This window comes from Impatiens glandulifera, chromosome 1 (assembly GCF_907164915.1).
Source record: "Impatiens glandulifera chromosome 1, dImpGla2.1, whole genome shotgun sequence".
Classification (NCBI taxonomy): Eukaryota; Viridiplantae; Streptophyta; class Magnoliopsida; order Ericales; family Balsaminaceae; genus Impatiens; species Impatiens glandulifera.
The window spans coordinates 5,781,399-5,799,664 of NC_061862.1; the positions used below are offsets into that span (position 1 = coordinate 5,781,399).

At 29.9% G+C, this 18,266-nt stretch overlaps 2 protein-coding genes across 2 annotated transcripts; one reads left to right on the top strand and one right to left on the bottom strand.

The window, feature by feature from the left end:
- Window positions 1-1,062: 1,062 nt before the first annotated feature.
- On the bottom strand, window positions 1,063-16,839 carry LOC124932561. Its single transcript, XM_047473249.1, has 11 exons — window positions 16,408-16,839; window positions 16,125-16,327; window positions 15,861-15,950; window positions 15,651-15,776; window positions 15,427-15,559; window positions 15,058-15,351; window positions 14,624-14,835; window positions 14,097-14,186; window positions 13,857-13,982; window positions 1,472-1,595; window positions 1,063-1,391 (listed from the first exon to the last, which is right to left on the bottom strand). Exons 1-11 carry the CDS (start codon window positions 16,837-16,839, stop codon window positions 1,191-1,193), a joined length of 2,031 nt encoding a protein of 676 aa, XP_047329205.1. The 3' UTR covers window positions 1,063-1,190.
- LOC124920201 (30S ribosomal protein S20, chloroplastic) lies at window positions 3,519-4,535 on the top strand. Its single transcript, XM_047460636.1, has 3 exons — window positions 3,519-3,792; window positions 3,875-4,038; window positions 4,121-4,535. The coding sequence occupies exons 1-3, from the start codon at window positions 3,639-3,641 to the stop codon at window positions 4,376-4,378; spliced, it is 576 nt and encodes a 191-aa protein (XP_047316592.1). The 5' UTR covers window positions 3,519-3,638; the 3' UTR covers window positions 4,379-4,535.
- Window positions 16,840-18,266: the final 1,427 nt, after the last annotated feature.

An 18,266-nucleotide genomic window follows, 5' to 3' on the forward strand; every position in this document is an offset into this window, starting at 1 on the left:
AAATTTTAAGCTGGGGAGAGATCATGAATAAAAATACCGCGCTAACTTTTAAAAAACGGTTATATTTGTAATCCGTTATAAATTTCAAGTTGAATTGAGATACCATGAAAATAAATATATGCTAAGTTTCTTAAAAACGGTTATACTTGCAATAGTTCCGTTATAAAATTTATGTTAAAGTGGGGGCCATAAAAATACAGCGCTAACTTTATAAAAAAAAACGGTTATATTTGCATAGTTCCATTATAAATTTCAGTTTGAAATGAGAACCTATCAATAAAAATACAAATGCTAACTTTCTTTAAAACGGTTAGAAATCATGATTAAAACTTTATTAAAAAACGGTTATATTTGTAACAGTCCCGTTATAAAATTAAAGTTGAATTGAAAAATCATAAATAAAAATACAGTCATTAACTTTTTAAAAAACGGTTATTTTGTCGCTCTCCATTTATAAAATATAAGTTGAAACAAGAGACCATAAACAAAAATACAGCATTAACTTTTAAAAAATGGTTATATTTAACACAGTCCCAGTTAAATATTTAAAGTTGAAGTGAGAACGGATCAATAAAAAAACAATAATAACTCCCTTAAAAAACGATTATATTTACAATACAACTAATTATTTAGAAATTATTCAGTATCACTCGATTATCAATTTATCGGTTATAAATAATTAGAATAAATTGTCCACTCAACCCAATGGTTTAGGCGGTTGGAGTATACGCGCCGTAGAGAAAGGGTGAATTCTAAGAGACGCAGAATCAATTTTAAGATTTTTTGTGTTCACACTCATTTTCCCACCAAACGTTACCGCCAAATATGTTCCAATAATTTTCATCAAATTGTAACAAAAACTAATATATATATATATATATATATATATATATATATATATATATATAGCAAAGAAACTATTATTTTTGAAAAGGGAAAGAAAAAAAATTAATTGCAAGTGTAACTATTTTTTTTTTTTTTACTTTAATTTTACATCTATTAACTTATACCAAATTAATCTACAACAGACAAAAAAAAAGAAAATTGTAATAAAATAACAAATGCAGAAGAAAATAAACATAACAAGGAAATTGCAATTCCTCATGAAATTGGCCCAAGTATAAATTGAAAGCTAACACAGTTTCATATACAGTTAATATCAAAACCCAATGTTTGAACATCGAAAAGAACTACCTGATGCGGTTCTTGAAAAGGAACTCAACGTTGTCAAGATCGTCTGAATTTCTCCTTGCGGTAATCTGTATTAGAGCTCCATCTATGAGCATGTGTTGTAGCACTTTCGCTATATTTTTAGTGTCATCTATTCCAAGATGATGACTTCCCATCAATGGTAACTCGAGTTCCTTCATCATTGTGACCATTCCAGGAGCCTATCATTCCAAATTAATATAAATAAAATTAACACAGCTACAAGTTCAGAAATATAAACTCGAGGGAGGGAGGGACTCACTCTGCGTTTATAGAAGTTGAGAAAGACGTCTTTCAAGTTTATCCACTCCATGAAATATTCTGGAAGCTTCATCTCCAATACTTTGCATTGTTGAGGAACTTTTGTCTTCAGATCCCAATTCCCGCTGTGTTTAAAGTAAAGGAAATAAGAAAAGACAGTAGAAGTTAAAACATTTATTTACCTTAACTTACCAAGTTACAAATGCTGCTCTTTGAAGGCAGCCTCCAATCTCCCTTTTCCATAGACCATGTTCGACAATCCAAACTTCAAACTGATGAATGACTTCTTTAAATGGGATAGCTGTTTCATGCCACACACTGGAAAATAAAACTATATAAATTATACAACTGAAAATTTTGGTAAGTAAGAACATGAATTTTCTCCATGCCAATAATGTAGAATGGAAATATACCCATCAACTCCTAGTTTTCCTCCATACTTCCCCTCGATGTAATCGTTTATTCTTTCTTCAGTCATTGCTGAAGGTCTCACGAATCTGAAAGAGAACAACAAGCTATATTAAGTAAAAAAATAAAAGTTGAAGGCCACAACACTTTAAAAAGACAATAATAAATCAAAAAAGGGACAGAAGCATGTTTATAATAACTGCTGTAAAGGATTCGCAATGGGTAGATGTTTATTTGTGTGAACAATCTGAAGAAACAATCCCTCACATGTTACTTTTCTGTCCTCTGTAAGGTACTGAAGGTTAACAGGGTTATGCCTTTTTGGGATTTGGAAGATGATCCCGATTGACCTTTAGTGGATCATTTGGGGGAAAGAAATTGAAGAACATTTGAAGAAAACCCATGAATAAAGATAGAACATTTTAGGATTCTTCCTCACTTCCTTTTCACCATTTTTAGGGTGGGAAGTTTTCAACATAGATGACGAATATTCCTTCCTTTTTAGTGTATGTTATTTTGGGGCATGATAGTAGCCTCTATGTGCTCTCAAATTTTTTAAAAAAAAAACTCTTGTCAAACCATGAGCAATTTATGTCAGCTACAAGATATTCATCAAAAAGAAAGAAAGTTCTCTTGAATAATAAAGAATTCCAATTCCATTAGTATTAAACTACATGAAGTATGCCAATGACTCCAACAACTAATTCATATCTATGAAATCCTAATATTCATGCATGTTAAGCAGTCTATCCTTAGAAATCTTCAATCTAATCTAATGAACAATTTCATACACAGTGGATATGATAAGCCAAACCGATCAAGAAAGTACATTACTAATAAAATAATCATTGAGAGAGCTCAATCATTAGTTAGATAATAATAACCTGTGGAACAAATCGACAATTTCCAATGTTTTGGCATCAATCATCAGCACAGGAAACTCAAGAATCTCAACCTTTCCTTCCAAATCAAGCACAAGAAAGTAATCTAACTGCTGACTGCGTATGTTCTTCATCTCATCCTCCACTAGTTTAACTTTCCAAGAACAATTGTGATCAAATTTCTCTATGTGAAGTAGATCATCCATCTGCAACGCAGTTAAGTAGCTTGTTCTCATTCAGGACATTCAATCAAACCCCTAATTCTCACAAATACACACAAAGCTCTCAATTACTCAGTTAAATAAATAAATCAGTAAGAATGGAATACATACCATTGTGCATTTCCCTTGTGTGTGATATAAGCACATGGGTCTCCATCGTTTAGTTGTATCAGGAGTTGGAGATATCTCATCATCTATAGGGATTGAAACTTGGGTTGACAGGTGTGCAGAGACATTATTATTATGAATTGGAAATAGAGAGGATGATATAGAGAATTGAAACCATGATGATGGCCGCCGCCGCCGTCTATACAACGGCGCCGTCGCCGGAAACCTAGAAAGTAAACCCTTGGCAAATGCTGCCATTATCATCTTCACTATCCAATCTTTCCGGGGAGTTTCGATTGGTAAAAACATTTGTTCAATTTTAAAAAAACGCTTTTAAAATAAATTAAAAAAAAGTAAAAATATATCTATAAATATGCTGAATGACTTATTTACCCTTGCCGGATAATCCACCAGGCGCCTACTATATCTTGAAAACGAAAACTGGTGCAGATAAGCTAGAGAGAGAGAGAGAGAGAGAGTGAAAACTAGTGTAATCTGCAATCGGAGTTTATATACTCATCGGTGAATTCGTCGGAGAATCTGCAGAGAGATGGCGGCGGCGGCAGCTGTAATGAGTTGCGGAGCTCTATCGTCCTCCTTTAGAACCCTAGCTATTGTTCATACTTCAAATGCACGGACGAAAGATGCTTCGTTTAGGTCACTAAGCTTTTCTGCTTCTACCTCACACAATTTGTTCTCAGCAGGTACTGTAACTCCTTTTCTTACTTGATTTTTCTTCTATCATCACAATTCGCATCTGTAATCGTCTTTTTTTGAATAAATTAGGGCTAGTACAGATGAAACCAGTAGTGAGGCCAACTCAGCGTTCAATTGTATGTGAGGTCGCAAAATCGAAGGCTGATTCCGCTGCGAAGCGAGCTAGACAAGCGGAGAAGAGGCGGATTTATAACAAATCTCGTAAATCTGAGGTCAAGACCAGAATGAAGACGGTATTTCTTCTTTTCACAAGCATTAGAATCTCGTAATGTTTGGTTGCGATGAGATATATAAGTAGATAGTTCAATTGTGCAGGCGTTGGAAGCCTTAGATTCACTTAAGAAGAAGGCAGAGGCTGCATCGGAGGAATTGGTTCCGATTGAACGGTTAATTGGTGAGGCATATTCTATTATTGATAAGGCAATTAAGGTTGGGACATTGCATAGGAATACTGGTGCAAGGCGTAAATCTCGACTTGCAAGGAGAAAGAAGATGGTTGAGATTCACCATGGCTGGTATACTCCACCTCCTCCTTCTATTACTACCACTGATTCAGAAGCCATCATTGCCTAGATTTGGATATTCATCTCATTCTTCTTGTTCTTGTTCAACTACTGCTACATTTTGTATGCATTTGTGTAGAGATAAAACAACTTCTTCTTGCCATGATTCTTCTCACATCCTTTGCTTGCACCTAAATTTATTAAATCTTGTTTAATTTTCCTTATAACCGAATTAGTTCAATTCTCCATCATGTGAGAAGGAAGAATCATTCTGAAAAGGAACCCATTTTTATAGGAACACTTAGAAGAAGTCTAACTTATAACCCTTTTAAGTTGAAGTTAATGTGTATGTGATTGAGAATGACAATGGGGCAGGTACGAAATTCGTTCGATATCCCAATCATGATTTTCCTACTCCCGGAGGGAAAGGTACTTTTGATCAGTTGTGGACGAGGAGGGATTCGAACCTCCAATGGTCAGCCCTTTAAAGCGGTACATGAGCTGGGTACAGAATGTCGCAAGATAGTTCAGTCCATATGGGCATTAGAGCATTGAGAGAACCTTTCCTCCTAAACTAGTTGAGTTTAGGAGAATCCTGCATACCATTTTCTTTAAAAGAAAAAATAATAATAATTTAATAAAATTATATTGAAATATATTGAAAATTCATATTATTGTAAATAAATAAACTTAATTTTTTTTATAAATATAATAAATAATAAATATAATTGTAATTTTATATATTTAATTGAGAATAATATCATATTAATCTATTAACTGAGTAGAAGGAATAGTCTTGAATTAATGTGTCATTTAATCAAAATTTTGATTTTACATATTTGAAACAAAAAATGTCATCCCATTCAATCCAATTGGGGTGTTAGCTTCTTGTACCAATTTTTCTTGACACATTATTAATTCTCCTAGCGTGAATGAAATAATAAAATTTGGGAAGAATGTCAATTTTATTTATAAAGTTGGAAGGAGGTGTCAAATTTATTTACAAAGTTGTAAAATTCTATTTATGTATACAAACTTGTCAAAATGTTTCAAAATTATTTGACATAACGGAATGTTTAAAACGGAGTTAATTTCTTATCCACGTGGATATTTATTTTATATTTTGTTTTAACTTATTTTTTTCATTTCAAACAGACTTTTTCTTTACATTTAATAAATAAATAAATAATAATTTCATTCTCTCTCCTCATTCACTCGATTCATATTCTTTTCATTTAAATCTTAATCTCCAAAATCTCATCCACCATTTCTAAGACCCACTTTGTCTTCTCTCTCCGAATTTAATTCTATGTTCTTCTCAATTGATGTCAAAGTAATAGGTTATATATTCAATACGAAACATCAAACTAGAAATTCTGGATTTCATTTGAATAATTTGCCTGCAACTAAGGGATTAGAATAATAAGTTTTTAGCGGACGGTTTTGAAAAATAAAATTGAGATTTTGATAAGTTAAATGTGATATGTCACTTGTTTGTCATTGTTTCTGATTGTTCTTCGTGAAGGAAAAACAAGTTCCAAGATCGCTTGAGCTAGGGTTTTTAAACTCATTTAGTTAGATCCTCAATCACAGAGTTCAATCGAAGATAAACAAGATTTATTACAGATATTATATTGTTTGATCGAAACTAGTCCATTCGATGATCAGATCACGAAACAAGTCTGTATTATCAGGCCTAACAGTAATATCAAAGTCTATGAATGAACTAGTTAAAAAAGGAATAGCAAAAACAGCTTGCGACATCCTCTGGAGATTGAGATTCGATTTGTTGAGTTCTTGAATGTGAATAGATTGGTTGCGAGGGCTGTGAAAGAGAGGGGATGAAGATGATGGTGGGTTGCCTGCTAGTGAAGAGAGGGGATGAAGATGATGGTAGGTAGAAGAAGGAAAATTTTATTTATTTAATTTTATATATTAAATAGAAAAAGAAGGTCTGTTTGAAATGTAAAAAATAGGTTAAAAAAATATAAAAAAATAAATATCCACGTGGATAAAAACTTAACGCCGTTTGAGACATTCCGTTATGTTAAATAATTTTGACACATTTTGACAAGTTTATATACATAAATAGAATTTTACAACTTTGTAAATAAATTTGACACCTCGTTCCAACTTTATAAATAAATTTGACATTCTTCCCAATAAAATTTTCTAATAAAAATTCATTGTATAGAGTAAAATGAAAGCCATTGGACGAAGTCGTACATTACTAATTCTCCTAGCGTAAATGAAATAATAAAATTTTCTAATAAAATTTGGTTGTGTAGAGTGAAATGAAAGCCATTGGACTTTGACATCTGGTTACTAAGGGCTCTATGTTGGTGGGCTCTATGTTGGCTAAGAAGAAATATGAAATCCTTGATTTTTTTTAATAAATGATTCAAATTGTTTTTATCAACTTCACCTGGAGTGTTCTATATCAAAACAAATATTTATTTTGAAACCATCCATGTATTAACATAGTGGTCGAAAGAGTGAGGTATGATAATTAATAATCTCTCCTCCTTCTCCACCCTTAATAATCTTTCAATAATATCATTCCAATCACACTTTCTTTCTACATGAAGAATCACCTCATAAACATGAAAATGAGAATTCTATTAACAACAAAAAAAAAATATTACTTGTCCATACCTGTTTGTGAATATATATATATAGTTTAAACAACCCGTTTATAAAAGGAAATGACATAGTGGATTTATTTTGCCCCTACATAGAGCCCGGTATTTGATTTGTACTGTGTAGGCCCAGACTTTTGTTTAGTTATTATTTTTTCTGTTATTTTAATAGGAGTAATAATATGGAGCGAAAGAATATGCAGTGACGTGGAAGGGTGACTAGAGAGATGATTAATTATAATTTTAAATGTTTATTTATCTCTTTCCTATTTATTAATAATTTCTTTCTTCTCTTACTTAATAATTTATATTTTATATCTTTAATATTTATATAAATATATTTAAGAGAATAAAAAATTAAATATAATTTTTTTAATATTTTTTAATTAATTATTTTTCACCCTCTTTATTTTTTTTTCATATATATATTTTTAATAATGTATATTTTAAATTTAATCAATTAACTTATATATTATCTCCTTTTATATTATCATATTGGGTTAATTTTTATTATAAAGTGTGTTTTTTATTTGAGTTGAATAGTAATAATGGATAATTTAAGTTATATTTATTTTAAATATTAGTAAGTATGATTTCAGTTAGATGTAACAAATTCTTATTTTTTTATTATAACTTAATTTTAAAAGCAAATAAATAAATAAATTATTAACGCAAATATATATATATATATATATATATATATATATATATAGAAAAGAAATACTTAATTAAAAAAATTAAGAATTTTTATATTTATTTTATTATTCTCTTAAATGTATATTTATCAAATATAATATATATTTGAAAATATATATTTTTTATTATTTATTTATTTAATTTATTATTGTTCTTATTATTATTCTAATTTTTTATAAATAAATAAGTTAAATAATAAAATTAATAAATATATTTACAAATTAATAATATAGATAAATTATTAATAAAGATTAAAAAAATTAAAAAAAATTATTAAAAAAGGGAAGAGAGAGAAATTATTGATTGAATAGGATAGAAATAAACAAACATTTAAAATTATGTTTAGTCATCCGTCTTAGTCACCCTTCTACATCAGTTCCCTACACATTCGCTGCAAAACTTTATGACACAGTTTTGTTAAGTTTGTAGATATAAATAAAATATTTCCTGTACATCCCTCTATTTGACACCTTAACCAAGTTCGTAGATAAATATGATATTCTTCTCCTTTTTAATTATGTTTATAGTGTTACTGCTCTATTTTCGATCAACTACCTACTGGTCAAACCCCGGACAATTCAGATCAAAATCGCAGAACATAATACTAACTTAGTTTGTTAAAAAAAATGGGTTATTTGCAAAATAACTTTTGTTTATGTTTAAATTATATAAAAGTAAAATAAAAATAATATAATGTTTTAATCGATTATGACATCAAAACAGACTAATGAAAACTTTTAATTATATAAGTAAATCAATTGAGCTCTAAATCCATCAATAGATAAGTAATTAGATACGTTACATAATACACATACATGTTAATTACATAGAAATAACTTTTTATCACTTAATTCATAATATTAATTAATCAAAAAACATATTATACATAAATCACATACTATTATCTATACATGCAATTAATTAATTAATAGTGACAACAGTTACATTTGAAATACATAGTAGTAATTATTTGAAGTGAAGTGAGTCAATGTAAATATTAATTATGGATTATTTTCAGTTATCATGTAATAACCAACCAACCCTCTTCATCTTCCTCATCCATATATATATACATGTTCATTCTCATTCATAATAATAAGAATCATCATATTATTATTAGTATGGGTTTTTGGGCTGTGATAAGCTGCCGGTTTTTGATATTGGCCGGAATATTGGCGACGGCGACTGACGGTTACGTTTTGTTCAAAGTGGGAGGGGAAAATGGATGGGTGGTGAACCCATCTGAGAATTACAACCATTGGGCTCAAAGATCAAGATTCCAAATCCATGACACACTTTGTAATGCATATATTTTATAAACTCTTTTCATTTCTTAATTAATCAATTTGTCTCTTTAATTTCATTAATTTCATATAATATTGATATAGATTTCAAGTATAACAAAGGGGAGAACTCAGTTTTAATGGTGACCGAATTAGACTACAACAAATGCAACACAAATAATCCAATCATCAAAATGGAAGTTGGAAATTCATATTTCACTTTGGACCGGTCCGGTTCTTTTTACTTTATCAGTGGTCAAGATTACAATTGTCTTCAAGGCCAAAAACTCATCGTCGTCGTCTTATCCCCTCGCGTCCCGCCGTCGCCTCCTCCGCTTGCCCCTATCTCTTCACCGCCTTCGCCAGAGGCGGCGTTGACTCCATCGCCGGCTCCGGAGGGGAGTAATAATTATTACCCATCGGAGAGCATTTCGCCGGCGACAAGTGTCTACCCTTCAGTGCTGTTGATTTCAATTATGGCAACTTCTTCATGGATGATGCATGCATGTCCTTTAATTTAGTAATTAGAGTGGTGGGGAAAATATTAAATAAAGATTATTAGGGTTTTTAAGCTAACTAGCTAACTAGGATTATTTCATTTATAAGGATTTGTTTTTCTTCCTTGTAAGTTTAATTAACTCTAATTTGGTTAGTTTAGTTTAGTTGTCTACTTTGTTGGATATCTATGGAAATTCTTCATATTCATGTTTAGTTCACTTCTTTAATCTATGCTTTATTTTATTATTATATTTAGATTCTAGAACATGTTAAATAAATTATTAAGTTGGTTGGTTAAAAGGAGTGATAATGTATTAACAATTAATGTAAAAATATATGAAAATAAAATAAGAAGGTTCTTATAGAACAGGTTGAGATTAGTATAAAAAATTTGCTTGATTAAATAATTAACTGTTTTTAGTTATGTGTATTATTTTCTTTTTCGGAAAAGGATTCGAATTTTGAATCATTGGCAGCATGTTTTATCTTCCTCTCGAATCTCAAAGAATAGGATAGAAGAAGATAAGCTTGACCTGGATTTAGACATTTATTGTAAGTTATAATATGTGAGAAAATTCACTAGCACTCACATGTCTATTATACTATATAATGGACAATCTCTATTAATCATTTTAAAAACTAGATGTTTACATTTTTCATTCATTAATAAAACATATCCATCCTACAACATATGTGTAAAAGATCTTCTGTTTGTACGCATGTTTTTATAAATGGAAAGGTCCTACACTAGTTTGCAAACTAAAAATTTGGTCAAGTTGATTCTATCTGCATTTTGTCATTTTGGATTGACATAAACATTTCGTTCGGAATCGCGTTTAAGTTTGACAAAACTCTTTAACACTTCCAAAAATGATTTAACACTAACCAAAACAAACATAATCTAACTTAATGGCTAGCTAACAGAATATGAAAATATAGAGTTTGTTTTTTTAATTTCCTAAAAATTTATAAAACGTTATTATCTAAAATTCATCATTAACAGTTTTACATTAAATTAGGATATTATCAAGTAACTCAAGAACAACAACTTAAATTTTTTAGCAATTCAATTTCATTTTTAGGCGGTTTTGATTATAACTCATTTAGATCAAATTTTTTCGACATATAATTTCTAATCAACTTTGAGATCAAATTTATGCAATAGAATCAAAGAATTAACATTTTAAACTGAAAACACGAACTCAAGTTCTTCAAATTTTATTTTCTTCGAGAAATTGAATTACAAAATAAATTATGACTTAAAAACATTTAAAACTTAAGCAACCTTTTTATCTAAAGAAAAATGAATTTATCATCATTCTTCTTCGAGCTCTACTGAGCGGAGTGATTATATACTTCATTGAAATTTTTATTGTCTCGCTTCGGCTCTTATTTTAAGAAATAATTAGAATTTAGAACCTTTTCACAAACTCAATTTTTTATTTAACTTTTTGTTTCTTTTTAAAAAAAATTCCCTCATTTGTAGTTAGTGTCATTTTTTTCTCTTCAAAAATAACGATATTTTATTTTATTTCCTACAAAAATAAACACAATATCAATATAAATTTTTATTTTATTTATTTATTTACCTTTTAGGTTTTTATTTTGTTTATTTCACTTGTTTATTTTAAAATAGTCTGAAATTTAATTAATTTAAAATCCGGTTAATAAAAATCATTCCAAACTAATTATTTATTTAATCTCGTGTAATGATCCCGTATAAGTATTTTTAGAAAATTAGTTTGTTGGCTTAAAATTTTTAAAAATTATAAATTTGGGTGTAAAAATTTAGTGTCAACAAAATATCCTTCTTGGACAAAATTTAAATAAAATATTTGAGTTTTGAGAAAATTCATGTCTAAACTTGACAGATATACAAAACTCTTACACTGAATTTATAAACTTCCTTGGACTATATTTTTATTTACTTACAAAAGGGTGATAAAATAATAGAAATTTCAAAATTCTAATTATTATTTGAGGCTCAAACTTGCGCCGTTTTTATCAAATGTGCTCGAATTTTGAATTATGCTATATAAGTCTCAAACTATCATAATTTTAGTCATTTAAGATTTTTTCACGGCTAATATGTACAAACAAAATATTAAAAAAAATTCAATATATTTTTGCTCATTAAGGCATTCAAACCGTATTCGATAGTTTTGAACGCGTATTGTTGTTGGATTAATTTATAATTAATTCAATAATTATTGGGCCTTTAATGCAATATTTATAGTATTGAGCTATTATGTAATAAACCTAAACTAAAGTGATCAAATACGATATTATTGGTATTATTAAGGAAGTTTACGAGGTACGTAGGTTATTGAATAAATGCGTAGAGACTAAAGAGTTATTTAAATATCTATGAGGGGCTGATTTATAAATAACCGAAATTTAAAAAAAGATGGTTATGATCCCCAATCTACACAGCGCTACACTGAATCAGACTCATTGAACTTAATACATGTCGATTGGTATTAGTAGGGTTACGACATTCAATATGTATATTTTTTTTTTGTCTCTCCATCGACAGAGAGGATTCACAGAGTGAGATATCCCAAAGAGTTTGGAACTTGGAAGATCTATCAACCGAAATTCATCACAAGGACAATAAAAAACAATGAAAGCTAAATGTATGTTCCGCTTCTAATAATTGAATTGATCTATCATCTTAAATTCCTTGTTTATCATTTGATGGCTATTTGAAATTTATATAAAGTATTATTAGATTTGATTTATAAAATCTAACACGTATATCTCGAAAAAAATACTCAATCTAAAACAAAAAAAGTCTAAATTGGTAAACCATACACAATGTTACGTCGTTATAAAGTTATTTGAAAAATAAATACAAATTATACAAAATAAATATTTATTGAAAATTTCTCAATATTTTTTTTTTAAAATTACACATTTTTGTAGTTACTCCAATCAACTCTAACAAATTAAAATGCGTAAATGTCGAAAACAATACTCGATTTAAAAAACCGTCCGAAACGACTCTAAATACCATTTTGTCTCAAATGAATAAAATTTTAATAGTTCGAGGTATATATATATATATATGACATAATTCAAAGTTCGAGTTCTATTTGGTAAAAACGGCATAAGTTCGAATCTCAAATAATAATTGAGCCTTTCAAACCTGACGAGGCCTCACGAGAGATCCTTGTATTTCTCGCTCGATGACATCACAATGGCTTAGGCTCAAGATTATTTTTTGAACTCTCGACTTCTGTTGAACTTTTGTTGGCATTGTCGGTTTGTCTTGACCTGATCAACTTGCACCATTTGTCACGTTAGTTTTTCTCAAAGTAGGATCAATTTGACGAGTGTGAATCCAAAGTGAAAGTTGCCTCACTTTGGAACTCATTTAAAGTGGATGTTCTAAACAAGACCAGACTAATCTAGAAAGAGATTATATTTATCATTTGTATGAATTATTAAGTTATTTTATTGTTAAGATTGGCTTAAATTTATTAATTATTTATGAGAATATTGAATTGAATATTTATTATATTATATAAAATATAATTTAAACATAAATATAAATAATTAAATTTATAAAAACATAATTTAAATATGATAAATGATAATTAGCATAAAAGATTGATAATAAATGTAGGGAATATGTGTCATTTTTTAAATATAAATACTTAGGATGTATTTAATAAGAGGAGAATGATAAAGAGCGGTATTTACATGAATATGTTAGATTGCAATGGTAATGTAATCAAAGAGAGAATTTTAAATATGGAGGGATGATACATCATTTCTCTACCTATATATTTCTGTCAATACTTTCTCGGGTCTGTCTCATTTCTCATTTAATAGTAATAAGTTTGAACATTCGGAAACAGGCGTAAAGTTGCTGGTGGGTGAATTTGTGGTTGATGAATTGTCTTTGACATGGTGTTCAATTTTTTTCCCGTTGTTGAAAAGGAAGTCAACATTGTGAAGATCGTCTGGATTTCTCTTTGCAGTAATCTGTATTAGAGCTCCATCTATGATCATCTGTTGTACCACTTGAGCTATATTTCTAGTGACATGTATTCCAATACGGTCATTTCCCAGCCTTGGTAAGTCGAGTTCCTTCATCATGTTGCGCAAAATAACATTCCGCCTGTCATTCCAAATAAATATATAAATTATTAACACATGATCTACTGCAAGTTCAGAAATATAAACTCGAGGGAGGGACTCTCACCTTTTGAATTGTTTTTGAGAACGCGGATAGAAGTTGAGAAAGATATCTTTTAAGTTTATCCACTCCATGAAATATTCCGGAAGATTCATCCCCGACACTTTGCATTGTTGAGGAATTTTTGTATTCAGATTCCAATTCCCGCTGTGTTTTATTATTATTAGAGAAAACAAAGTAAGTAAAGTAAAGTAAAGACATTTATTTGCTGCCTTAGTAATTACTTACCAAGTCACAAATGCTGCTCTTTCAAGACAGCCTCCAATCTCCCTTTTCCACAGACCATGTTGGACCATCCAAACTTCAAACTGTTCAATTACTTCCTTAAATGGGATTGCTGTTTTATGCCACACACTGGAAAATAAATCTATATAACTCAAAACAAACTTGGTGGCAACAAGTAGTAATAATAAGAAGGTGATCAATTTTCTCCATGCCAATTATGTAGAAGAATGGAAAGAAATATACCCATGAACTCCTCCTACTTTTGCTCCATACTTCCCCTCGATGCTGCAATCCTTTATACTTTCTTCAGTCATTGCTAAAGGTCTAACAAATCTGAAAGAGAACAGCAAGATATATATGATTCTTTAAGTAAAAAAGTTTAACTTAAAGGCCGCAACACTTGAGACAGACAATAATAAATCAAAAAAAGGGACAGAAACATGTTTATACTACTGTAAAGATTTCGCAATCTGAAGAAACAATCCCTCACATATTACTTTTCTGTCCTCTTACTAGACAGACATATGTGGGATATGATATGTAAGGTACTGAAGTTTTTGAGATTTATGGGATTTGAAAGATGACCCGATTGACCTTTGGCGGATCATTTGGAGGGGATACAATTTCATACACACAGTGGATATATGATAAGCCAAACCAATCTAGAAGGAAGCCATAAAAAGCACATTACTAAACATTAAAATCATCACTGAGAGAGCTCAATCATTAGTTAGTTTGGTAAAGACAGCACCAAAGTTAGCAGTAATAACCTGTGGTACAAATCGACAATTTCCAATGTTTTGGCATCAATCATCATCACAGGAAACTCATGAATCTCATGCTTTCCTTCAAAATCAAGCACAAGAAAGTAATCAAACTGCTGACTGCGTATGTTCTTCAGCTCAGCCTCCACCTTCACTTGTTCAAGTTTCCAAGAACGTTTGTGATCATCAAACTTCTTTATGTGGAGTGGATCATCAATCTGCAACCCAGTTAAGAAGCTAGTTCTCATTGAGGACATTTATTTAATTAAACGCATAATTCTCACAAACACTTTGTCATACTGATACAAATCTCTCAATTACTCAGTTCATAAAGTTATTCCTCATCTTGAACCTATTTTAAAGTTAACAGAACTCGGATGCTAATCATGGCAACACAGTTAAATCAGTAAGAAACAGTCGTGATAATAAGGAAAACATACCAAAGAGCATTTCCCTTGTGTGTGATATAAGCACATGGGCCTCCATTTAAGATAATAAGGAGTTGGAGATGTCTCATCATCTATAGGGATTGAAACTTGGGTTGACGGATGAGGGTACTCAACCCTTTGAAGTTGGTCTGATTTTCTCCTTGCAGTAATTTGTATTCGAGCTCCATTTAGGATCATCCGTTGTAGCACTGTAACTATATTTTTAGTGTTATCTATTCCAAGAAAGTAACTTCCCAGCATTGGTAGCCTGAGTTTCTTCATCATTTGGTCCAGAGTAATATTCCCCTATCATTCCAAACCAAACCTTAAATAAAACTAACACATCTACAAGTTGAGAAATATAAACACAGAGGGACTCACACTAATGCCATCGATTTTATGGAAGTAGAGAAAGATAACTTTCAAGTTTATCCACTCCGTGAAATATTCCGGAAGATTCATCCCCGACACTTTGCATTGTTGAGGAATTTTTGTATTCAGATTCCAATTCCCGCTGTGTTTTATTATTATTATTAGAGAAAACAAAGTAAGTAAAGTAAAGTAAAGTAAAGACATATTTATTTGCTGCCTTAATAATTACTTACCAAGTCACAAATGCTGCTCTTTCAAGACAGCCTCCAATCTCCCTTTTCCACAGACCATGTTGGACCATCCAAACTTCAAACTGTTCAATTACTTCCTTAAATGGGATTGCTGTTTTATGCCACACACTGGAAAATAAATCTATATAACTCAAAACAAACTTGGTGGCAACAAGTAGTAAGTAATAATAAGAAGAATGGAAATATATATACCCATGAACTCCTCCTACTTTTGCTCCATACTTCCCCTCGATGCTGCAATCCTTTATACTTTCTTCAGTCATTGCTAAAGGTCTAACAAATCTGAAAGAGAACAGCAAGAAGACAAATCCTTTATAATTTCATAGAAGGCAGTCAGTCAGTCAGTCAGTCAGTCAGTCACAAGTACATTTTCCTACATTAAAACAACTAATAATAATAATAATAATAAAATAGTTTGGTGAAGCAGATAATAATAATAATAATAATAATAATAACCTGTGGAACAAATCGACAACTTCCAATGTTTTGGCATCAATCATCAGCACAGGAAACCCAAGCATCTCATCCTTTCCTTCGAAATTAAGCACAAGAAAGTAATCTAACTGCTGACTGCGTATGTTCTTCATCTCATCCTCCACTAGTTTAACTTTCCAAGAACAATTGTGATCGAATTTCTCTATGTGAAGTGGATCATCCATCTGCAATAACGCAGACAAATTTAATACCTCATATATTCATTCTGACACAAAGCTCTCAATTACTCAGTAAGAATACATACCATTGTGCATTTCCCTTGTGTGTGATATAAGCACATTGGTTTCCGTCGTTGTTTAGTTCTATCAGGAGCTGGAGATGTCTTGTCAACATTTTTAGGGATTGAAACTAGGGTTGACAGATGTGCAAAGACATTATTATTATTATTGAATCTATGATTTGAAAATAGAGAGAAACGAATCATTTCGAGTTGACTTGTTGTATCAGGAGTTGGAGATGTCTCATCATTATCATCATCATCATCTATAGGGATTGAAACTTGGGTTGACAGGTGTGCAGAGACATTATTATTATTGAATCTATGAATTGGAAATAGAGAGGATGATATAGAGAATTGAAACCATGATGATGATGGCCGCCGCCGCCGCCTATACAACGGCGCCGTCGCCGGAAACCTAGAAAGTAAACCCTTGGCAAATGCTGCTGCTGCTGCCATTATTAGTTAGCTCTTGAAAACGAAAACTGGTGCAATCAGGTTGTATATATATACTCATCACAGTAGTCAATTCTTCCTAGTCAAGTTTAATTACATTTATTTATTTATTTATTTTAATATTATATTAGTAATCTTGACTTTGATTAAGTTTCATTTTATAAAAATATTAGTAATCTTGTTTAGAATTCTTTGACTATGTAAAAAAGTTATATATATATAATATTTAAATTTTAGAATTATATATTTAAAATTTTATAAATATTAAAAGAAAAAGGTAACTAATCAAGTTCATGCTAGTTTTTTATATTTATACTTGTTTTTTTAATTTAAATATAATTAAAATTATATATATATATATATATTAATGAAAATTTTCACTCCATTAAAGACTTGGTCATAAAAAAAACTATCTGCTATTAAAGTGAGTTTCTAAGAGATTTCTTTGAACAAAAGTGTTTGGAGAATTTTTTTGAGAGAGCTAATCAAGAATTCTAAGATGTAGAAAGTATAACCTTATTTAAAATTAATTATAACTAAAAATACATTATATCACTTGTAGACATGAAAATTTGAGATAATATTTATAGTTTTAAAATTTTTAATTCAAAATAGTTTAAATGAGTAATTAAAACTAATTTAATAACAATTAAATTTTAAATTGAAATATTATTAAAAAATTCAAAAATAATTTGAGGATAAAATATTGTATTTATTTTATCCAAATTAAACCTAAAAAGAAGTTAAAAATATTTAATTATGATTTAATAATGAATTATGTATAATTTATGACTTAAAACAATTAAATAAAATACCCCAAAATTTTCAAAACTACCAAAAAAATATAAAAAAAATATGAAGATAATTTTTATTATATTGATAGAAATATTTTTTGTGAATCAAAGTTTGAAGATTCCGGCTAAGAACTAATTTTTGTGAAAACCATCTCCGACAATCATAGCCTTGATCCAGACTTTTGGAAAGTTTCCAACACACCTAAGGAGTGTTCTCCAACTGTTGGTATGAATCCAGAACCTCTGTAATTCAATTTGTGATTGAAGATTTGAAAATTTTTAATTTTCAAGTTTGATCGGTTTGATTCGTTCTAGGGTTCAATTATGTGTTGTTCTTGTTTAGAATCACTCCCTAGATGTTATATGAACTTTATGTTGAAAGAGAATTGATCAAATCTAATTAAATCAGAAATTTCGAAAATTAAAAGTTCAAATTATGGATTTTGTAAAAGTTGAATGTTGTTCTTGTTTTGGTTGTGTTCAACTATGTTCATCATTTCAAAGCTAATGAAACAAAAATTAGGTCTTGAAATGACATAATTTAAAATAATCCTAAAATTTGACTTATAAATGGTTTTCTAAAATTGATCTTTGTATAGATCCCAAAAACGTAATTTATGTTAGGGTTTTTGTTCT